The 23,887-nt window shown below is 46.9% G+C and overlaps 1 protein-coding gene across 4 annotated transcripts in view; it reads left to right on the top strand.

Moving 5' to 3' along the window:
* PDS5B (PDS5 cohesin associated factor B) overlaps positions 1-23,887 on the top strand; it is a 259,503-nt gene that overhangs the window by 28,707 nt on the left and 206,909 nt on the right. For all 4 annotated transcript variants that reach the window (XM_075919194.2, XM_006134210.5, XM_006134209.5 and 1 more), the window contains exons 2-3: positions 4,509-4,635; positions 19,187-19,390. In XM_075919194.2, the coding sequence (XP_075775309.1) occupies positions 4,528-4,635; positions 19,187-19,390 (312 nt within the window). In that variant the 5' untranslated portion in view covers positions 4,509-4,527. The remainder of the gene's footprint in view (positions 1-4,508; positions 4,636-19,186; positions 19,391-23,887) is intronic.

The raw sequence follows: 23,887 nt of genomic DNA, 5'->3' as shown, positions 1-23,887 counted from the left end.
CGTGCATGTGCAAGTCCCCCCTCCCCCCCAGTTCTTTCTCTACCGCCTCCAGCTACAGACGGACTCAGCAGTGCTCCCTAGCTGTTTCGTGTCTAGATGATTATACTTCTTAAAACCTAAAATTCATTATAGTAGTTAATTAGTTAATGAGTTTAAATACTTAATTGCTTTGTTTAAAAAAAAAAAAAACTAGATTAGTATAAGGGTTTTTTCTTTTTCTCCCAGTTAATCCCTTTCTGCAGTCTCTGACTGTTTCCACAGGTATTCCTGGCTAACCAGGGCTTAAGCGCTGCATCTCCTGTAAAGAGCCTATCCCGATATCAGATAGTCACTCACAGTGCGTTCCCTGCCTGTGAGAGCAGCATAATGCTCAGAAATGTCCTCATTGGGCAAAGCTAAAATTGTGGGCACAGAAAGACAGAGACCCCTGGTTCAAAGTTATTTTTAATTGGAAAATTTGCTAGAACAGCCTCTGATGTGGGCCAGCAGCCTGAGGAACTTAAGCAGCGCGGATCCAGAAAGCCCACCACCCCAAAAAAAAGAGCCTTCTCAGCACCTCAAAGGGCTACTGCACCGAAGCAGCCGTTTCCCTCACAGCCGGTGCCAAGAGTAGCGCTGGCACCATGCCGCAGTACGTATGATGCTGCTGGTGTCTTGGGAGCCCCCAGCAGAGACAAACAGCACACATGCACTAAATCGCGCTCTGAGGCGACAGGCTTCAAGTTGCCTGCCTCGTTAGCTGCAGCACCATCTGGCAATGATACAATCTTGCTGATGCAGCATGAGAGTGCAATGCCAATCACATTAACAGGCACCTCAGCTGCCCCCCCCAGAGGCACCTGGTGCAGCACTACTGCCATTGGCACTGAGGCATGATTTGGCTCCTCAGCCTCTATGCCTCTTGCTCCAGCACCGACAACACCTGTTGGGCATTACACCCAACACAGAGACTTTCCATTTTTTACTCACCATCTTTACAAGCTGAGTGTTCTCTGCTATGTTCACATCAGAGATCTCACACTCAGGAAAAAATTTCATCCAAATCTGATGACTTCTGTAGGGGATTTTCACCAGAGAATTCTCCTTACACAGCTCAGAGTATTTTCTCTTCCAGATTTGGGAATATGCTTTCGTATTATAACAATCCCTGGGTACCTCTACCTGAGCCTTAACCTTAATACCAATACTGGAACAAAGGGCACTATTATCACACACACCAGCATGGCCAGAAATGATAGAGTGCAATATTTCCCCTCTAAATACAAAAAGGGGGGACCCATTCATACAGGAGGCAATACCCCCTTCTTTGCATTTCTTCCTATCCCGCTATTGAACAGAGTAATTCACAAGATAAGGAGGGACAGGGCTCATCTCATGCTTATAACAATGGCATGGCCAGCTGGAAGAGACCTTAGAAGGCCATCAAGTCCAGCCCTCTGCCGAAGGCAGGACCAATCCCAACTAAATCAACCCAGCCAGGACTTTGTCAAGCTGAGACTTAAACACCTCTAGGGATGGAGTCTCTACTACTTCCCTAGGTAACCCATTCCAATGCTTCACTACCCTTCTAGTAAAATAGTTTTTCCTAATATCCAACCTGGACCTCTCCCACCGCAACTTGAGACCATTGCTCTGTGTACTGCCATCTGTCACTACTGAGAACAGCCTTTCTCCATCCTCTTTGGAACCTCCCTTCAGGAAGTTGAAGGCTGCTATCAAATCCCCCCTCACTCTTTGCTTCTGCAGACTAAACAGACCCAACTCCCTCAGCCTCTCCTCATAGATCATATGCTCCAGCCCCCAAATCATTTTGGTTGCCCTCTGCTGGACCCTCTCCAATGCGTCCACATCCTTTTTGTAGTGGGGGGCCCAGAACTGGACACACTACTCCAGATGTGGCCTCACCAGAGCCAAATAAAGGGGAATAATCACTTCTCTGGATCTGCTGGCAGTGCTCCTCCTAATGAACCCTAATATGCCATTAGCCTTCTTGGCTACTAGGGCACACTGTTCACTCATATCCAGCTTCTCATCCACTGTAACCCCCAGGTCCTTTTCTCCAGAACTACTACTACTTAGCTGGTTGGTCCCCAGCCTGTAACAATGCTTGGGATTCTTCCGTCCCAAGTGCAGGACTCTGCACTTGTCCTTGTTAAACCTCATCAGATTTCTTGTGGCCCAATCCTCCAATTTGTCTAAGTCACTCTGGACCCTATCTCTGCCCTCAAGCGTATCTACCTCTCCCCCAGCTTAGTGTCATCCGCAAACTTGCTGAGGGTGCAATCCATCTCCGCATCCAGGTTATTAATAAAGATATTGAACAAAACCAGTCCTAAAACCGAACCTTGGGGCACTCCGCTAAAAACCGACCGCCATTCTGACAATGAGCCATTGATTCCTTGATTGCCTCTGATTAGCCTCAGGCTCAGCCTTCCCCTGTGTTTTCTCCCCTGCCTGTTCTTCCTGAACAGTCTATACCCTTCCATGGCAGCCCTGTAGTAATGCAAGTCATCCCACCAAGTCTCTGTTATCCCAATTAAATCATATTTCATAGTTCTTCCTGTTTGTTGCCCAGGCTTCTCACATTAGTGTACAAACATCTCAAATAACCAGTTGATTGCCCTATCTTCTCCATTTGAATCAGGGGTCCTCCTTTCTTGCTCATTCCTCGATGCATTTCTTCCTGGTATCTGACTTTCTCACTCCACTCAGAGTTTTGGTCACCGTCCCCCGACGAACCTTGTTTGAAGCCCTCCTCACTAGGTTTTCAAGCCTTCCCGTGAAGATGCTCCTTCCTCTTTTGGCTAGGTGGATCCCATCTCTTCCTAACAGTCCTTGTGCCCGGAACAGAATCCCATGGTCGAAGTAACCAAAGCCCTCTCTGCGACATCACCTGCACAACCATGCATTTACTTCCTCAATTCGACGATCCCTACCCAGTCCTTTCCCTTCAACAGGGAGGATGGACAAGTATACCACCTGTGCTTTGAATTCTTTTATCCTTCTTCCCAGCGCTACATAATCCTCAGTTACCCGCTCAAGGTCATTCTTGACCGTATCGTTAGTTCCCACGTGGAGAAGCAGGAAGGGGTAGCAATCCAAAGGTTTGATCATTTTTGTAAGCCTCTCAGTCACATTCTGAATTCGAGCTCCTGGTAAGCAGCACACCTCTCGAGATTCCAGATCCGGACGGCAGATGGATGGCTCAGTCCTTTTTAGGAGGGAGTCCCCAACCACCACCACCCATTGTCTACTTGTAGGGGTGGTGATCGTGGAACCCTCATCCCTCGGACTATGCATCCCATGCCTTTCAGTAGATGGTGTTCCCTTGCAGTTTCTTCCTTGTGAGGTCCCTTCCAAAGCATTCACCACTTCAGAGCCTGTGGAGAGAGCCTGAAAGCGATTACTTACCTCTATAGCATTGGGGTATTCCTGTGCTGGCCTTTTCCCCCTTCTAGAAGTTACACGCTGCCAGTTCTCTTCCTGGTCCTGTACTGCCCTCTTTTGCTCTTCCGCCTGCTGTGCTTGCAGGGTTAAACTCTGCCTTCTGTCGAGGAAGTCTTCATCCTCTGATTGAGTGTGGGGTCGATGCTTGGGCCTCTAGTCCTTTAATTTTTCCTCCAAAATGGCGACCAGCTTGCACTTAGTGCAGATGAAGTCTGTTCTTTCTTCTGGGAGGAAGACAAACAAGGCACACGGTGTGCAGGTAGCAACAGCAGACCTATCACCATCCAGCCCTGCTGTCCTGGAGAAAGGATTTAAAAGAAAGGAAAGAGAACCTCGCGCCCTTCTCTCTCCCCTTCCATACTCCCTCTCTAAACTCCTTGTTAGCACTCACCTGTTCACAGGCTCCTTGGTCGCTTGCTCACTGCTTTATAAAGCCCTGGACTGCCTGCAAGTCCCTCCCCCTACCACGGCTCTGCCAATCAGCAGAGGCTTCTACGATTTAAACTTTAATTAGAAGCCAACAGTTTCCACCTGCCAGTGACAGCACAGTCCATGAAGGAAAGGGGGAGGGGAAAAGGGAAGTGAAGGGCGGGGGGGAGGGTTGGGATACCATTATGTGACATGGTAGGGTCTGTATAAAGACTAACAACATTCATCTTTGCCATCAGTTATATCTCTTTTGTTGACTTCAGTTGGACTTGGAGAGGCCGAGAGTCAGGGCATCAGCCCTGGCACAAGGACCGTGAACTGCTGCAGCAGCTTTCATGTGGGGCCGAGAGCAGCCCCTGCCTGCAGTGGGAGCCTTTCGTGCTCATCCCCAGTGGGCATGGGCAGTGTGTGCTCTAGCCGTGCTGCAGCGCCTCTCCCCCCCCCCCCCCCCGATGAATTGGCTAAATGCATTGTCAGCAGTATGTTTCATCAGTTATACTGGATTTTACATCCCTAGGCTAGATGAGTTAAATATTCACTCCTGTTTGTTGCATTGTTGCAAGTTTTATTAAGGTATATGAAAAAACAACTATTTGTTCAAGTAGTATCTAATTTTGGTTTTGTCTTTACAGGTTTTAAAGCAGTGAAATCATGGCTCATTCAAAGACACGGGCCAATGATGGAAAAATTACGTATCCTCCAGGAGTCAAAGAAATCTCTGATAAAATATCTAAAGAAGAGATGGTGAGGCGATTAAAGGTTAGTAAACAGTTTACTAAATTGTAGAAGTTAATTTGGGGCATCTTGAAATTACTTTCAATATGAGCATGAGACTTATATAGTATGTTCAGGTTGAACTTCTCTAGTCCAGAACTTTCTGGTCCTTAAACATCCATTATTCAGAGTTATTATAGTTAGCTGGATATCCACTCTTCATGGATGCGGTCAAGTTTCCCGTTTTCCCATAAAGTTTGTTTAGAGCTGCCAGTCCTGGCTCTTCGAGGGGCCGCATGGGTGCTCCACTTAGGTGTGTCAATGCCGCTGTGCACACGTCCTGGAGATTTTTGCTAGCAGTCTCCTGGGTGCTGACACGTGCTGCGCTATTACACAATCGCCCCGATTGACAGTTAGGCATGTACTGGCAGCTGTTCCCTCAATTCCTTCTCAACTGCCGCCGACGTCGGTCATACTTCAGCCAGTCTCACTAATACATTGGGGGGGAAAGAGAGAGGAAGAAGAAAAAGAAAAGATAAAAAGATAAGTGGGCGAACCGGTGCGTGGTCACTTCCGCAGCGTCATGCTTCCCCCTAAGACAAATAATCCTGTCATGCCCGCACCACTGGGCTTGAAAAGGTGTACAGGGTGCGGAACAGCAATTGCAGCAGCAGACGGACATGAGCAGTGTCTGCACTGTTTAGGGCAAGATCATCCAGTTAGTCACTCCTTGCACTGTCAATAGCTTGCCCCACACTCTAAGAGGACGAGAGATTTACAAAGAAACCTTCTGTTTATGGATAACATGGCTGAGACACAGCCTCATTCACCCCCCTCTGATATAGCCTTCTTGGGGAGGAAGGCAGGAGGAGCACTCCCCTGCAGGGACATGCCAGAGACCAGGAACCAAAGCGGAGCACAAAACACTCCCAGTCCCCCACTGAGCTTCAGCCTCTAAACAACAAATAAGTAAAAGAGGCTGATAAGACCACCAGCAAACAGGCTCCCAAAAGCAGGACAAGGGATCTGGCTTAAAGAAAAGCCGTGATCCTAACATGGAGCAAAGGTCTGCTGGACACGCTTGAAGCTCCCCACATAGGAAAGCGGTACCTCAGAGCAGCAGGAATACCGGCAAGCTGCAGAGCAGCAGAATGCTGTGTGAGCAATCGCTCGGTAACACCAGTACCTGCGCACTTGAAAGTGCCAGTGGTATAGCTGCAGACAGCTGTAGGGAGATACACAGCACTGCCTCCCCCATACTCCAGTACTGAGTTTCATAACAGAAGCAGAACTCGCAGTAGCATTGGTACCATGCTTGCCACTATTTGGTACTGATGGCACGCCATGCTCCAGATATTCTCTATTCCCCCGTACACCAGCATCACAAACATCCACCAAATTCAATGAGGACGAGGAAGAACAGTCAAAGAGCCAGCACAGAGTTCTCCCACATGCGGGAATGCAGTACCAGCAAATGAAGACATGGCACAGTGGATACCTCCACCAATTCTGCCACAGTGGGCGTATTGGGATCCTTGGGCATCTTTATAGAACCCAACAGTTTCAAAACAATATGCAGATCCTGGTGACGCAGTTGGCTGACATGAACATCCGAAAGAGAGCCCGCTGCGCCTGCAACCCTCGGCCACTGCTGGATGGGAGGGGCCCGGGCTGAGTGACATCACGGGCAGGAGGGAGGGAGGGGGCTCTCCTCCCCCACCCCTGCTCCCCCCAGAGACGGCTGCACAGTGGAACGGCCTGGTAGAGGCGAGTGGGGCAGCTGCTGCTCGGAGCACCGCCCTTCCCTTCACGCATCCTCTGCTGCCAGCCTTAGTGAGTGACTGTCCTTGCCACTTCCCCTGGGAAGCCGCTTCTCCCTGCACTGCCAAAAGTACCTTAAAACCTTCTCCTGGAGGAAAGGTTACCCCATGCAAAGTTTGGTTGCGGTAGCTCTTATAGTGCCCATGTTAGTTCACAAACATACAAACATTCTCCTTTTATATATTATATATACATGCATACTAGCTGGACTTAGCCGGTGTTGCCTGGGAAACCGGAGGAACAAAATTTAGAAAAACAGAAGCTGGTCCTGACAGCGTCCAGCCATACCACAGCTGCCAGTGCCTGACATTTGGCCAGTATGGTAGACTCCCATGCTTTTCTACTGCTGCATAAAGCAAAAATCTCTGACTCCAAAAAGAGGCATTGCAATGTTGAGAATCAGAGCTATTTGACTTGGCAAACTTAGATACAAAAGTCACAATAGAAACTGTCTCTGTTTTCTTCCCTTGTCATGAGTCTTGGAGCCATTAAAAGCACAGTGGAAGGGAGAGCCTCCAAATTACCATGACTTGTTCCCCCCCCCCCACCATTGCTGGAAGCATATGGAGGCCCCTCTTCAGTAGTGCAATGTTTTGCTTCCTATCACATGGTATTTTTGCTAATTATCCTTGTAGAAGCTAATGGGGTTTTTTTGGGGGTAGGAAAGTAAGGGATAGGTATGCTGGGTCTGCAGTTTCTCATCTAAGAGCTGAGTATAGGGATGCGTCAATCGATGGGGCTGGCCCTACTGAATCTGAGAGATTTCAAGGTGACACCTCAAACTCTTCTCCTTTCTTTTTTTGATGAAATTATGAATCAACTACCTGAGCCTGCTGACACCTCCTATAGTCTCTCCTCCAGCAGCATCCCCTTGACCAGCTGCCCCTCCCATGGACTGCATCTCACCCCCCCCTCCCCCGGATCATCCAGTATCAAACGCAGGACCAGTGCCCAGATTTGAGGGATCCCCTCCCTCTTCTCCCCCCCCCCCCCCCCCGCCTTGGATTAATTTCTCACCCACCCAGCATCATCCAGTGCTGCCCCTTGGGTCAGTGACCTCCAAAGGACATCTCTTCCCCCCCCCCCCCCCCCCCAGCCATGGGATTCATTTCTCTCTCTCACTCCCTGCAGGATTGTCTGGCCCCACTTCCTTCATCCCCCTACAATCCTGCCCTCCCTCCACTTGGCCCTAACGGTCCAGCCCCACGCACACAATCCTGCCCTTCCCCCACTTTCTCCCAACAGTCCAGCCCCCCCCCCAGACCAGCTTGCCCCCAACGATTCAGCCCCCCAATCCTGCCCTCCCCCAACTCCCTCCCAACAGTCCAGCCTGCCTGGACCAGCCTCCTCATTCATTCCCTCGCCATCTCTTCCCCGCCCCCCTCTCCCCCCACCTCCAGGTCCCCAGTGTGCCTCCTTCCGGACATTTTTTTTCAAAGTGGCAACTGAGAGGTAACACCAGCCCCGCCCCCTCCGCCTAGAGTGAGCCCCAGCAGCAACCTGCCTGCCCATTGGTCGGCTGCCGGGTCCCGAGCCAATCACAGTATTGAAGAGGGGCCTCCATATGCTTCCAGCAATGGCGAGGAGGTGTTGGTCTCTCATCTCTTCCCTTCCACAGTACCTTAACCTTTCCTCCAGGAGAAGGTTTTATCCCATGGAAAGTTTGGTTGCGGTAGGTCTTATAGGCTACGTCTACACTGGCCCCTTTTCCAGAAGGGGCATGTAAATTTCACTAGTCGTCGTAGGGAAATCCCCTGCGGCATTTAAATAAAAATGTCCGCCGCTTTTTTCCGGCTTTTAAAAAAGCCGGAAAAGAGCGTCTACACTGGCCCCGATCCTCCGGAAAAAGTGCCCTTTTCCGGAGGGTCTTATTCCTACTTTGACTCAGTGTAGACGTAGCCCTTGTGTCTAAGTTATTAGAGCACAAACATTCTTGTGTGTGTGTCTGTCTGTCTGTCTCACTCTCATTCATATATATATATATATATATATATATATATATATATATATATATATATATATATATATATTAAAAATATAGGATGAGAGAATAGTTTGAATTAAATATCAGAAAGGGCTCACTGATCTCTCTAACAGCTTTACAGGCAGATTTAGATGCGGTGGACACAGCCTTCAGGTTGATGGCATCGGTGGTAGTGCTGAGACAGATGTCACAGCTGCAGCTGTCTGGGTTTCCCAGGGAGGTTCAATTGAACATTGAGAACCTCCCATTCGAGGGCGAGAAGCTCTTCGCAGAGACAACAAACTCAAACCTCCACACGTTAAAGGACTCCAGGGTGACACTCCATACATTAGGTATACAGCCCCCTGGAACCAAGAGAAAACAATACCAACAGTGTAAGTATAACCAAAGATTCAGGGAGCTAGGGTACATACAACAATAAAGACTCTATGACAACAAGAGGTGCATGAGACAAACCTGATGCAGACAGCCAAACGAGCAATCATCCACTCAGTCTTCCACCTTGTGTCACCAGATTTGAGGAATTGGTTGAGGGTACAAAAGCCCCTGATCTACCAGGGCAGGTACATCCAAGCAAACAAACGTTCGGAAACAGACTTGCCGCATTCTACCCGGCATGGACAACCATCACATCGGACCAATGGATCCTGGAAATAATATGAACCAGATACTGCATACCATACAAAGCAGTTACACCAACTCTCCTCCCTTTCCCATCCTTCTTCAGGGACCTCTCTCATGAGTTGGTCCTCCTGGAAGAAGCACAGCGCCTCCTAGAACTAGGCACCATAGAGGAGGTACCCAGCAGTTACAGAGGGAAGGGTTTTTACTCCCAGTACTTTCTAACTACCAAGAAATTGGCGGGGGGGGGGCGGGAGCGGGAGGGAAAGAGGAGTGGAGGGAAGGGGAGAAGAGAAGGTGGAGACACATCTCTGGGGGCTCAACCGGTGGTTCAAGTACCATTGATTCAAGATGATCACGTTGGCAAAGATTATACCTGCCTTAGAGAAAGGAGCCTCGCTATAGCTTCCCTCAACCTCGAGAATGAATATTTCCATGAATCCATTCACCCAGCTCACAGAAGAACCCTCAGGTTCACCATCAAAGACTTACACTATCAGTAGAGAATCTTCCCCTTCGGGCTGTCCACGGTGCTCAGAGTCTTCTTCCAAGTCTTGTCAATGGTAGCAGCACACCTGCGAAGAAAAAAGTAAACCTCTTTCCATAGCTTGATTATTGCCTGATGATGGCATCCACCTATAGAGACACGGAACGCTCACTGAAGTCAACAAAAGCATTATTCGACATGCTTGGGCTCCTACTGAATCTGGAGAAGTGCACCTTCACTCCAACACAGACATTGGAGTTCATAGGTGCACAGTTAGACTGAAATTGGGGCATAGCCTCATTGCTGGCCCACATATGGTCAAAAATGCACAATTTGATTGTCCGTACAGAATTGCACACACATCAGCACGGACATGCATGCAGATACTAGGACACATGGCCACGTCCACATTTGTAGTCCCCAATGCCTGATTACATATGAGGCCATTCCAGGCATGGCTACACTCCATGTACTGCGCCAGGCACCATCCGCTCCAGAAAACTATCCATGTGCTCAGACGGGTCAAGGACACCCTAAACTGGTAGACCGACATAAACAATGTCTGCATAGGGCTTTCATTCCAAATGCTGCCTCCATCTGTCACTATCATGATGGACGTGTTCCTGTTGGGATGTGGAAACCATACAGGGACAATGGACATGCCAAGAGTCCCAGTTTCACATCAGTGTGTTGGAACTCAGAGCAGTGAGGAAGTCATATGCTCAAGTCCTTCCACACATATGAGACAAACACGTGAGAATATTGGACAATGCCGCAACAACATATTACATAAGCAAGGGGAAAGCAAGATCACACAGCCTGTGTGTGGAAATAATGAAACTATGGCGATGGTGTATTATACAGAACGTCACATCTACTGCAGTGTACTTACCGGCAAGGACAACGTCTTAGCGGATGCTGTCAACAAACAATTCCCACAGGACCACAAATGAGAAATCAACATAACCAACCTGTTCAGGAGATGGGGATACCTGGTGGTAGGATTGTTTGCAACGCACATCAACTCTGTGTCCCCTGTATTGTTCAAGAGTGGGCATTGAATCATGATCTCTAGGAGATGCTTTTGCAATACACTGGGATTTCCTATTAGTGTGTATGCATTTTCACCTATGCCTCTAATGCACCAAATGGTAATAAAAATCAAACAGGAGGCAGCAAGAGTTATACTCGTGGCTTCCAAATGGCCAAGACATCTGGTACCCTATCATATTACAGCTCGGCACACGTCAGCCGTACAAGTTTCCTCTGGTACGAACTCTGTTGACTCAGGACAAGGGGCGCATACTACACCCAGGATATATACATTAAACCTACAAACCTGGATGCTTGTTGGCTCTCACAAAGAGTTAATCCTGTCTTGAAGGGTCAGAGAGATCCTAATTCCAGGAGGCCCTCTACAAGGTGAACTTACCTGCAGAAGTAGGCTATGTTTGTGGTATGGAATTTGGCTCACTCATGGGATCCACACAAGGCAGGGATATCAGATGTACTGGAATATATCCTTCTGCAGGACACAGGACTATCATTTAATTCTATCAACGTACATTTAGCAGCTATATCAGCCATTCACCCACCCATACAAGGGTATTGCATTATCTTCCACCCATGTGTTAGGTGGAAAGGCATATGGAATCTGTATCCACCACAGAGAGAGCCAGTGCCATCTTGGGATCTGAGCCTTGTGCTCCACTCTATCATGAAATGAGTTTTCGAACCACTTGCAACTTGCGCTGTACTCCATCTCGCATTAACATCAGCTAGGAGAGTGGGAGAGATAGTGGCACTCATGGCAGATCCACCGTACACTGTATTTGACAAGGACAAGGTCGTCCTTAGAACCCACCCAAAATTCCTCCCCAAGATATCTACCTCATTCCATTGTAATGAACTGATATACCTACCTGTGTTCTTCCTGAAACCATACGAGGACAGCATACAGACAGTCCTGGATATATGCAGGGCATGAGTATTTTACTTAGAACTCACAAAATACTTCCAAAGAACACCCAGGCTATTTGTCTCACATGGACAGGTCCAGAGGTCAACCTGTTTCCAACAACGAATATCCAAATGGATTTCTACACGTATACTGCTGGCTTACTCCCAGAAACACAGACAGCCACCAACAATTATATGGGATCACTCCATGAGAGCAGTATCTACCACAACTGCATTCCTTAAGGGTCTTCCAATAGACCTCATTTGCAAAGCTGCAACATGGGCTTTGGCCAATACCTTTGCATAACATTATGCTAATCATTCGACACTAGATTTGGACATACCATACTGTCCAACATCCAGTTCTGCAGCACAGAGTGTTCACGGCAAAGCAGGAACACTGCTGCATAGTCACCTAAATGGAGCACCCACAGGGACTCTCAAGGAAGAAGGGAAGGTTACTCACCGTGTGCAGTAACTGGAGTTCTTTGAGATGTGTCCCCAAGGGTGCTCCACACCAACCCTCCTCCCCTGTGCTTTGGGCTAACACAGTCTGGCGTAGAGAAGGAATGGAGAGAACGGCCGCTGGCAGATGCTTGTCTGTCAGGGTGATTGTGCAATAATGCGACATGCTCTGGCGGCTGGGAGACTGCTACCAATAATCTCCGGGCTGTGTGCACAGCTGTGTTGACACACCTAAGTGGATCACCCACAGAGACACATCTTGAAGAACTCCAGTTACTGCACAAGGTGAGTAACCTTCCCTTCTGTGCAGTTATCTAGCTCTAATTTACCCCTAAATGTTCTCTAACAGTCTAATAAGCTGTGGAAGTGTTGGCAATGCTGCTAGACAATGTTGAGCTCCTGTCATCCACAAAATTGTTTGGTTCTGAACCAGTCTGGTCCTGAGGGTGCCAGACTAGAGAGGGTCAACCTGTATTATATTTATTAAATGTGTGTTTTTAAACTTGTGGTATATATATCAGAGTAACTATTTATTGGCTGCTTTCTGCCCCTGCCTCAGATTACACAGTCCAAAAATATTTGAATAAAAGTAGAAGCCCAAAATGGCAATGAATAGTTGAAATAAATTGTGTATTACTATTTCTATGAAATACAATTTTAAATACATTCATCTTATTTAAAAACAAGGCCATGTATATGGATGGATCTCATTAAAAAGGAAGGAAATAAAGGAAAATTGCCCTGGGTGAGTGTGTGATGGAATCTTTCTTGTCACTTTCAGAATCCCTTTCACATATCTCAGGAAGGTGGTGTTTTAAACTTCTTTATTCTGAAAAGAAGTGTGATATCATCTTAAAAACAATATGCCTACTTCAGTGGGTTCTCTGTGCTGTATTAGAAATTTGTGATTGATAGATTTGCAATATAGAGGTGCTAGGGCGTTTGAGTAGAACCAATCTTAAGTTAGTATGTTAATTTTTTTGATCAGTTCATGGAAATACATTAAAATATTGAGGCCCTGTCTCTTCTCCTATTTCATTGTTTTGAATTCCTTTTCAGAGGAGGTGGTTCATTGTCCTATAAAATCTAGACTTAGGAAAGAAAATAAAAATATTTCCCTTTTGATTGGCTTAATTAGTACCCTTGCAGTAGAAGGTTGTCTAATACCAAATGAAAATGTAAGATTAATCCCAGTTGTTGCAGTGTTCTAGCTCACTATCTTAATATTTTGAGATTAGATTGAGACTGTTACTTCCTGTAAATACTTCTGTTGTGCCGGGCTGCAGTGTGAGAACTATTAGTTAGTTTAAAAAAAAAACTAGAAAAACAAGTTGAAATTGGACCATTCTGAACAAGATGAGTGGATATTATCCAACTAGAAAAACAGATGAGATGACTCTTTTCAAAGTGCAATGCTCCAGAAAGTTTTCCTATCCCATAAGGCAGTGTTTCCCAATTTTTTATTTGGCCACAGAACCCCAAGAGTTGCCTTAAAAAAAAAAGGCCCCTGCCTCGTTTTGTTGAGCCAAAAAAAAAAGCCCTCGCCATGGCTCTGTCTCTTTAACAGGGGGCGGGGGAGTGCCGGCTCTTCGCGGAACCCTTGCTTTCGCTTCGCGGATCCCCAGGGTTCCCCGGAGCACCAATTGGGAAACACTGCCATAAGGAGATGACAAATTTGGTAGATCACCATCGGATGAGCCTAGGTAGAGATAGTCCAGGGCTCTGATTTTCATCTATCTGTGGTAGGTAAGTTTGGTACTACCTGTGTAGTAAGTCAAGGTGGTCAACTAACCATTCTGCTGCCCTAGTAAAGGAAATGTTTTAATTAAAACAGATCAATACAAATTCATTCTTAAGTCTTGCATCTACAAAAATAGCACTCTGGAAATCAATAGAACAGAAACGGGGGTGCTGGCACCAGTTTATGTTGTATTGATTCCCCAATGCTATTTTTGGGTACTGCCTGCACCCCAGTTTCTGTTCTCTGAAATACCTGGTTTGAGCGCAACATCTGCTGTTCTATTGACAATATCCAACACTAGGAATACCCTCTAATTGAAACAAAATTTTCTTTCCCACCAAATTTACTCCCTTTGATGGTATAGCTGATGTGGTTTAATCCTATGGTGGTGTCACTTGGGTATACATATGGATAGAGTTGGCAATGGGGTTTGTTGCAGGGATAAGTTCCTGGTTTAGTATTTCTGTTGTGGGGTGTGAAGTAAGGAGGTTAAGGACTACTAGTTGATTATTGGATACTCGAGTTGATTTTTTCCCCCCACCCCCCTTCTGCCTTTATAGAGACAGCAAAGTGGGGGAGGAAGAAGGGGTAATTCAAACTGGCACTGCCTCTTTGAAACCCTGCCACGGCGTCTGCAGGGACCCCGGGTTTAGCTAGGGATTGCTCAGCTGATGCTGGGCTCCAGTGCAGTGTGTGGAGCCCGGGATCAGCTGGGGAATCTCCAGCTGACCATGGGCTCTTCATAGCACTTCAAAGTGCAGCACCGCATGGAGCCCGGCTCAGCGGGGACTCTGACTCTTGTAGGTTTCAAAGCTGGCATGCTGCATGCAGCCCAGAGTCAGCGGGACTTCCCACTGGCCCTGGGGTGTACACGAAGTTCCACATTCCTCCTTTGAAATGTACCAGTGGGGGCTCTTGTACATTTCAAAGGAGGAATGCAGAAATGCCTATTGAGTAGTCTATGGAAATTCCATAGACTACTCAACTAGTAAATTACTTGATATTTAACATTCTTAGTGACACGCTGATGGTGAGTACTTGTCTCAGATGGGGGGAAGAGGGGCAAGTGTTAGCAAGAACTGGCCTGCCTCTACATCTGTGAGGGCAAAGTATCGCCAACTATGATAAGTTGTAGATCCTTGATAATGCGTACGAAAGGCTTTGGTTGGGAGCTATAGGTGATGGCTAGTGTTGTTCTGTTGATTTCTTTGTTGGGTCTGTCTTGAAGTAAATGACTTCTGGGTATGCACCTGGTTTCTTCTCTTTTCCTGTTGGGTATTGTTCTAAGAATGCTTAATAAAGATCCTGTACGTCAATGATCTCCAACCCTTTTAAACACAAGATCGCTTTTTCATTTGAGGTGCAATGTAAGATCCATCTCAAACCCAAATATCCTTGCCCTGCTTCCTTCCTGCCCCTTCTTTGAGGTCCTGCCCCTGCTCTACTCCTTCTCCAAGGCACCACCCTGCTCACTCCATTCATCTTTTTCCCCCATCCTCACTCACTTTCACCAGTCTAGGGTAGGGTTTAGTGTGCAGGCTCTGATCTTGGGCCAAGAAATTGTGAGTGTGAGGGGGTCTCTGGGCTTAGCTTGGAATTGGGGATTGGGCTCCAGGAGGAATTCAGAATGCAAGCTCTGGGAAGGAGTTTGGGTGCATGCAGACTCAGGTCTGGGGCAGGAGGTTGGGTGTAAGAGGAAGTCCAGGGCTGGGACGGGTTCAGGAAGTAGGCTCTGGCTCGGCACTGTTTAACTGAGATGGCTTCCGGGTGGTGGAGCAGTGAAGTTAAGGCAGGCTTACTCCTGCGCTGGCCCTGCTCTGTTCCCGAAAGCAACTGGCATGTGCAGCAATGGTTCTGTAGTGCCATGTGCTGCTCCTCATCTGCAGGCACTGAGCTCATAGCTTCTGCTCGCCATGGTTCCCCGTTTTTGATCAATGGGACATACAGGAGTGGTGTCTGCAGGCAAGGACAGCATGTGGAGACCCCCTGCTCTGCCTTTCTCAGGGATTGCAGGGACATCCCAGCCACTTCCAGGACCAGCAGTTACTATAAGGATAATTACTCCAGCCATGACAGGTTAGGCATTTTAGAACTCATAGCTCAAAGAATTAAATGTAAGTGTAAGACAGAAATGAAAATTATGAAATGCACAGACGAGTCAAAAACCAAAAATAACACCTTTTGCAAGCAGTAAAAGAACTAGCAATCATCCCTCATGTATGTGTTAGGAGATGAGTGAAAGACTGTGTGTGTTTGTGAGAATGCAAGACCCACACACAGTGTGAGTGGCAGAGATTTGGATTACCGAGCTTCTTCCATCCCCTTCTTTCTGTGTGGATATAGGGTACAGAAGTGGGGAGAGGGACACCCTGACATCATCGCCCTGCCTCTTCTCACTCCCACACTCTACATAGTAAGCAGAAGGCTACTAGGAGGGCAGCTCCAAGGCAGGAGAAGCATAACAGTGGTGGAAGCTGAAGGCAGCTGAAGTGCTAGTGCTTGATAGCTGGACCAAACCAGTAAGGATCACCTGTCAGAGGCTCCAGGATCTACCAGTAAATCCTGATCTACTGGTTGGTGACCACTGCTTTAGGTGTTTATCTCTGAGGGGTTGGAGCAAATTCGATTGTACCTTAGGGTACGTCTAAACTACATGCCTCCGTCGACGGAGGCATGTAGATTAGCCAGATCGGCAGAGGGAAATGAAGCCGCGATTAAAATAATCGCGGCTTCATTTAAATTTAAATGGCTGCCCCGCTCTGCCGATCAGCTGTTTGTGGGCAGATCGGGGCAGTCTGGACGTGACGCGCCGACAAAGAAGCCTTTCTTGATCGGCACAGGTAAACCTGGTTTCACGAGGCATACCTGTGCCGATCAAGAAAGGCTTCTTTGTCGGCGCGTCACGTCCAGACTGCCCCGATCTGCCGACAAACAGCTGATCGGCAGAGCGGGGCAGCCATTTAAATTTAAATGAAGCCGCGATTATTTTAATCGCGGCTTCATTTCCCTCTGCCGATCTGGCTAATCTACATGCCTCCGTCGACGGAGGCATGTAGTCTAGACACACCCTTAGTGCTTGGCTATAGAGAATGGATAACGTGTTCTGGATGAAAGCTGGAGGCATGTACGTAAATATAGTGGTCAGTAGATTTCAGGTATAGAGTAATGTTTGTGACCATCACTTACTTGTACTGTAATGTCCAGGAATTGGATCTCTTGTGTGGATTGTCCAGGCTTATTGATGGTGGGCAGGAAACACTTGAAATCTCGGTGGAATTCTTCAAGGGCTTCCTTTCTAGGGGTGCACATGAAGATATCATCAATGTAGCACAAGTAGAAGGAAGGGCACTTGGGGACGGGAGCTGAGGAACCATTGTTCTAAGTCACCATGAAAATGTTGGCATACTGTGGGGCCATATTGATAGCCATGACTGGCTCTGACTTCAAGCTGTAAATCATCCACAAATCTGAAATGGTTGTGGGTGAGAATAAAGCCACAAAGTTCAGCAACCAGTTATGCTGTGATGACACTGGAGATACCGTTCCTGATGGCTTGCTGTCCATCCTTGTGTGGAATATTGGTGTATAGAGCTTCTACTTCCCATAGTGGCTCAAATGGTTATTTTGAGGAGATCATCAATGGATTGTAGTTTTCTCAGGTAGTTGGTGGTGTCTCAAAGATAGCTGGGGGGGTTGAGAGCATAGGGCTTGAGGAGGGAGTCAATATAACCAGACAGTCTGGCTTAAGAGGACCAGTGTCTGAGATGATGGGCAGTCCAGGATTTCCAGGTTTACGGCTCTTGGGTAGGAGAGAATTTGTTTCTGTCCTTTTTCAGGTAGTTTCTTGTGTAGCTTCTTTTCATACTCCTTGGTAAGATCTGAGGAGATTGACCTGTAGAATGCGGTGTTAGAAAGTGTCTATCAGCCTCTTGTTCGTAATGACCTATTCATGATAACTATCGGACCTCCTTGATCAGTCTCTCAAATGTGACTATCCCTTACTCTCTCAGATCTTGGGAGGCAGACTAAATCTTGCTTACACACAGCCCTCCAACCTGAGACAAGGGGGTGGGCCTGGGTATAGGTGCAGGGCAGGATTCTGACCTGGTACAGGAGGGGATGCAAGGGTTTGGATTGTGAGCTAAGGCATGAGGGAGTTGTGACCCTAGGGCAGGGGATTGGAGTCTGGGAAAGGGTGAAGGTATGCATGCAAGAGAGGATTCTGACCTGGCGAAGAGGTGCAGGAGTTGGGGTTGTCATCTGCGGCAGGGGATTAGGTTGCAGGGTCTGGGTACAGAAGTGGGGGTGCAGAGAGTTAAGGTTGTGACCTGGGGTAGGAGTGCAGGAGAGGGAGCAGAAGGTTATGGGGAGAGAGAAGGTGGGGTGCCAAGTGCAGGCTCTGGCTGGGAAGCGCTTTCCTAGGTTGTTCCCGACCAGCAGATACCTTAAATTCCTTGCCTTTCACACCCCCATCTGCTGCTCAAAGCAGCCAGCTGTGGGGGATGGAGGAAGCTCGGCAATGCCAATCTCTGCCACTTTCACACTGTGCGTGGGTCTTGCATTCTCACAAACACACTGTCTTTCATTCATCTCCCAACACATGTGCTTCTCTGAGTGCCGTAAGCCCTCAAGGGGGGTTACTTGGTTCGCTGCCTGTGCCACAAACGTGACCCAAGCAACTCCCATTGGCTAGTTTCTGGCCAGTGGGAGCTGCGAGATTGTGCTGGAGCTGGGGGCAACCTGTGAAGCCTCTCTGCCTTCTCTCCCCCATTCCCTCCATAATTCGAAGCACTTACCAGAAACACTGCTTTGAGTGGCTTGCAGGGCAGGGTGGGAACCTGCCCGAGGTTCCCACTCAGTCATAGGCAATTTTTGGAGGTGTGGTGAGCCAGATGCAGCCCACAGGCTGTATTTTGTCAACCCTGGTTTAGACTCTAAACTCTTCAGGACAGGAGGGACCCTTTTTATACAGGCGTGGCCCCGTTGGGTCCTGATTTTGATTTTGATCTCTTAGTAATAAAAGTAAGGTTAAATTTGCACTAAGTCCTGGGTTAACAAGTGATTGCCTTGAAACTCAGAGTACTCTGCTTTGGTTCATGGGTTGTCCTGGAGAGAAGATTGCTTCAGCCTTTGTTTTTAGAGAATAGAAACTTAAAATCAGAAGGAAAATAAAGGCAGGAAAAATTCACATTTGGATTTGTGAACTTTTTCTTTGTAACGCTAAATGTTTTCAGCAGAAATTTTAAGTTTCCTAACAGTTGACTGCTTTTGCTTTCTGGATTTACTTGTCAAGTGGCTGATGCCATGGTAAAAACATCTCTCTTACCTTAATCAAACCAGTGAATTGTCTTGTTAAAGACAAACTGAATATTACTTTGTGGCTTTCAGCAACTGCAAAAGCTCTGTTGGGAAGATGGAAGAAGGGTAAAATTGCATAAACTCTTGTGTTTTATTTGTAATGAAGTCCTGTTTACCTAGAGAGCTTCACATTTATATATTGATCTATTATTTTTTGTAGATGGTTGTGAAAACATTCATGGATATGGACCAGGACTCTGAAGAAGAGAAGGAGCTGTATTTAAATCTTGCATTACATCTTGCTTCAGACTTTTTTCTCAAACACCCTGATAAAGATGTGCGTTTGCTGGTAGCATGTTGCCTTGCTGATATTTTCAGAATTTATGCTCCTGAAGCTCCATATACTTCACCAGATAAATTGAAAGTAAGTTGAAATAAGAGCACACAGAAAATTTATATTTAAAAAAGGGGTGTGTGTGTGTGGGCAGAATGAATACATTTTCCCCCACTGCATCCAAAGCTGAATGATTTTATCTACTGGTTTAACAAGTTAGCTAGTTATTGTACAAATCAAAATAAATTACTTGAGAAAACCAAGGCTTTAATCTGATTATGGGAACACAGATTCTGTAAGTACTGCAGATTTTAACTACTGCTAAAGTTTGAGGGATAACTGATGTAATTCGATCTTCTAACTTAGTTATAACTGGCATTTATAACTAGTGAGAAGCATAACTATGTAACTGTTGGCCCCAATCTATGGAAGAGGCCAGATAGGTAAAGTAATATCTTTTATTGAACCAACTTCTGTTGGTGGAAGTCACAAGATTTTGAGCTGTACACTACTGAGCAAGCTGTACCTTTCTATACCAATACAGGCAGTCCCCGGGTTATGTGGATCTGACTTACGTCGGATCCCTACATACGAACAGGGCTTTTCTTGCTGCGGAGGATACGGGCGGCGGGACCGCCTAGATGCGCCCCGGTCCTGCCACCCGCGTCTTCCGCGGTGAGAAAACCTGCTCCGCGTCCCCCTGGTCTGCTCGGGGAGGGGGGGGGGTCCCCAGCAGACCAGGGAGACACGAAGCAAAGCCGCAGAGGACGCGGGTGGCGGGACTGCGGCGCGTCTCGGCGGTCCCGCCACCCACATCTCCCTGGTCTGCTGGGGAGGGTGCAGCTAGTGCGGCCGGCCCCCCCCAACAGACCAGGCTTTTCTCGCCGACGCCTGGGGTAGAGCAGCTGGGGGGCTGCCGGGTTGGTCCCACAGCACCGAGGTGCGGCGCTACTGGACCAACCCGGCAGCACCCCAGCTGCTCTGCCCCAGGCGTCCCCAAGTCAGCCACTGCTGAAACTGATCAGCGGCTGATTCCAGGAAGCCTGGGGCAGAGCAGCTCTGCCCCGGGCTTCCTGTAGTCAGCCGCTGATCAGTTTCAGCAGCAGCTGACTTGGGAACGCCTGGGGCAGAGTAGCTGGGGTGCTGCCGGGTTGGTCCAGTAGCGCCGAGGAGTGGCGCTGCGGGACCAACCCAGCAGCACCCCAGCTGCTCTGCCCCAGGCGTGTCCGATTCAGCTGCTGCTGGTCAGTTTCAACAGCGGCTAAATCTGGACGCCAGTTCCGACTTACATGCAAATTCAACTTAGGGACTGTAGGTTTGTTCTTATCTTGTACGTAACCCGGGGACTGCCTGTATTCCAGTCATGTATATTATCCCACCAAGTCTCTGTGATACCAACTGTCGTAGTTGTGTTTTACTAGCACTTCACGTTTTTTCTGCTTATTTCCCCTACTCATTGCATTGTATACAGGCATCTAAGATACTGATTTGGTTTTGCCCCCCAGTTCTGCCTTGCACCTCCTTTATCTCTGCAGCAACGTGGGGCGGCAGGACTGAGCCAGTCGGATAGAGGCAGAAGTGTGGGGCAGCAGCAGCCCTTGTTGTGTAACCAATAATACTTTGTGTGGTGACAGGTTAATTCAATTGTACGCTATATAGCATTCCTAATGAAAAGTAGGTAACCATTTCTTACAAAGAGAAGAGGAAAAAAATTTGTCCACTGAGGATAGGACAGAGTAATGGGCCTAAATTGCAGTGAGGAAGATTTAGGTTAGACATTATGGGAGAACTTCCTAACTGTAAGGGTAGTTAAGCTTTGAGGCAAATTACCTAGGGAGGTGGTGGTAGCCTATTATTTAAGGTTTTAAAGCAAAGCTTAGATGTATACCTGTCAGATCTGGTCTAGATAATATCTAGATAATACTTAGGGCTGCCTCAGTGTATAGGACTGGATTAAACAGAAACCTAGAACAGGAAGTGACCTCCAGGTCATCGAGTCCAGTCCCCTGCTTTCATGGCAGGACCAAGCACTGTCTAGAGATCATCCCTGACAGGTGTCTAACCTGCTCTTAAATATCTCCAGTGATGAAGATTCCATGACACCCTAGGCAATTTATTCCTGTGTTTAACAACCTGACAAGTTTTTCCTAATGTCCAACCTAAATCTCCTTTGCTGCAATTTAAACCCATTGCTGTTGCTTCTATCCTTAGAGGCCAAGGAGAACAATTTTTCCTCCATCCTTCTTATAACACCCTTTTAGATACTTGAAAACTCGTTATGTCCCCCCCATCTTGTCTTTTCTAAACTAAAAAAGCCCAGTTCTTTCAGTCTTCCCTTACAGATCTAATTTTCTAGACCTTTAATCATTTTTGTTGCTCTTCTCTGGAGCAACAATTTCTCCACATCTTTCTTGAAATGTGGTTCCCAGAAATGGACACACTAATCCAGTTGAGGCCTAATCAGCGCAGAGTAGAGCAGAAGAAAGACTTCTTGTATCTTGCTCACAACACTCATGTTAATTTATCCCAGAATAATGTTTGCTTTTTTTGCAGCAGTGTCACACTGTTGACTCCTGTTTAACTTGTCCTCCACTATGACGCCTAAATCCCATTCAGCAGTACTCCTTCCTAAACAATCACTTCCCATTCTGTATGTGTGAAATGGATTGTTCCTTCCTAAGTGGAGCACTTTGCATTTGTCCTTATTAAACTTCATCCTGTTTACCTCAGACCATTTCTCTAGTTTGTCCAGATCATTTTGAAGTTTGACCCTATCCTCCAAAGCAATGACCAATCAAGGATCTTTTTACTGTTACATTGCTATGATTTAAAAATTGCCAATGATGGAGAATCCTCAGGAACCCTTGCTAATTTACTTCACTTAAAAATGAAAACCCTATTCCTGTTGTGATTTTCCCCTAGTTTGTGTCCAGCCATTGGCTCATGTCTTACCTTTGGCTGTTTGTTGAAGAGCCTATTATCAAATATTTGTTCCACACATATATACTACTCATTCCACATAGCAACTTTTATGTAGAGATGGCCAAGTGTACTATGATGATCTTGGTTCCAGAGAATCTTTTCTATATTCATGTCACAGATTAGTCATGCACTTTGCAACTGTATTCATGTGAATACTCATTGTGGGTTTAGGACCCAAACTCCCTCCTAGAGCTTGCCCCCTGAACCACCTCCTGCACCTCAACTCCTTGCCCCAGGCTCAGCTCAGAACCGCTCCCACACTCTAAATCCTATAGCCAATCAGATTTTTCATTTGAGAAGATGAAAGATCTTTGGGAAGATGACTGACTTTAATAAACTGTTTGGAACACTTGTAGACTTCCATTGGGCCTTTGATTCAATACATTGACCAAGTTTCTGAGATCTAATTAAGTGACTTGGCGTCTTTGGGAATATTGTGTAATTGATAAAGCTCTAAAATGGAACAAATCTGCATTTGGTGCATAGCCTGGTTTCCTATTTCTACAGTAGTTGTACAAGGCTATGCCCTTTTCCGTTCTTTATGAACACTGGTGGATGAGCTTGAGGCGAATAGGTGCTGGTGGTGGTGAGCTGAACACACCATTTTGCTTTGAGATCTTGAATGTGCCACTTGCTGTTGTCCTGTTGATTCAGTATAGTGAATCATTGCAATGATGGCTCATCTGGTCGGGTAAGAAACAGAGCGTGCTTGTCTGGTTATCAATTTGGATGAAGCGAAGTTCCTGGCTGTTACTAACAAGCAGCCTCCAGCTCTAGATTACAGTCTTAACTTGATTGGCTAGGATATTGAGTAGGCGGGAATTGTTAAATAGGGAAGTATCCTAGACAGTACGGCTCAAAATATGTCAATATCCTCATAACCTTTAGTTGCCTCCAAACCCTTTAGTGGCCTCTGTGAAGATATTGTAATCTCATTGCTTATCACAAAATTGCAGATCTGTAGGACCACAGTTATGCCAGTTTTATTTTATAGCTGAGAGGGAGACTGAAGAGTAGTGAATTGACATTCTGATTATGTTAATCAACTGCTTCATATTATGAAGTAGTGTGAGGTCAGTAATGAAAATATTAATAGCCAAACACAGTAGTGGTTTCCATCTTCACTTATTTGACTTTGGCAGCTTTTGGTATGGGTATGTTAGAAATGAGGCCAACAAATTACAAAGAGTGTTTACCAAGGAATACTGGTCTGTGGTTGGTGAGTAGTCGAAAAGAGGGGAGGGGAGGGGCACAGCTTTTGCTACATTTCAAAGGCAGAGGTATACGGGGAATCAGGCACAAGCTGGGAATCAGCTGTCCTGGCTCGTGTTGGTCCCAGAAGTTGCACCTTTGCTTTTGTAATGTAGCAAGAGCTGCACACAGCACCTCAGCCTTTGAAATGTAGCAAGAGGTGCCATGGCTTTTGCTGCATTTCAAAAGCAGAGGCGCAGGTTCTGAGACCAGGTGCGAGATGGGACAGCCACTACCCAGCTTGCATCCGGTCCCCTGCTGTGCCTCTTCCATGTAAAGAGGAGAGGAAGAGTGTCTGGGCCTGGGCATGAGCTGGAACAACTGATTCCTGGCTTGCACTTGCTTTTCCACAAC

The sequence above is a fragment of the Pelodiscus sinensis genome, chromosome 1 (assembly GCF_052426305.1).
Source record: "Pelodiscus sinensis isolate ZL-2025 chromosome 1, ASM5242630v1, whole genome shotgun sequence".
NCBI lineage: Eukaryota > Metazoa > Chordata > Testudines > Trionychidae > Pelodiscus > Pelodiscus sinensis.
Note: the sequence above shows the minus strand (reverse complement) of the source record. Positions and strands in the feature narration are given on the sequence as shown.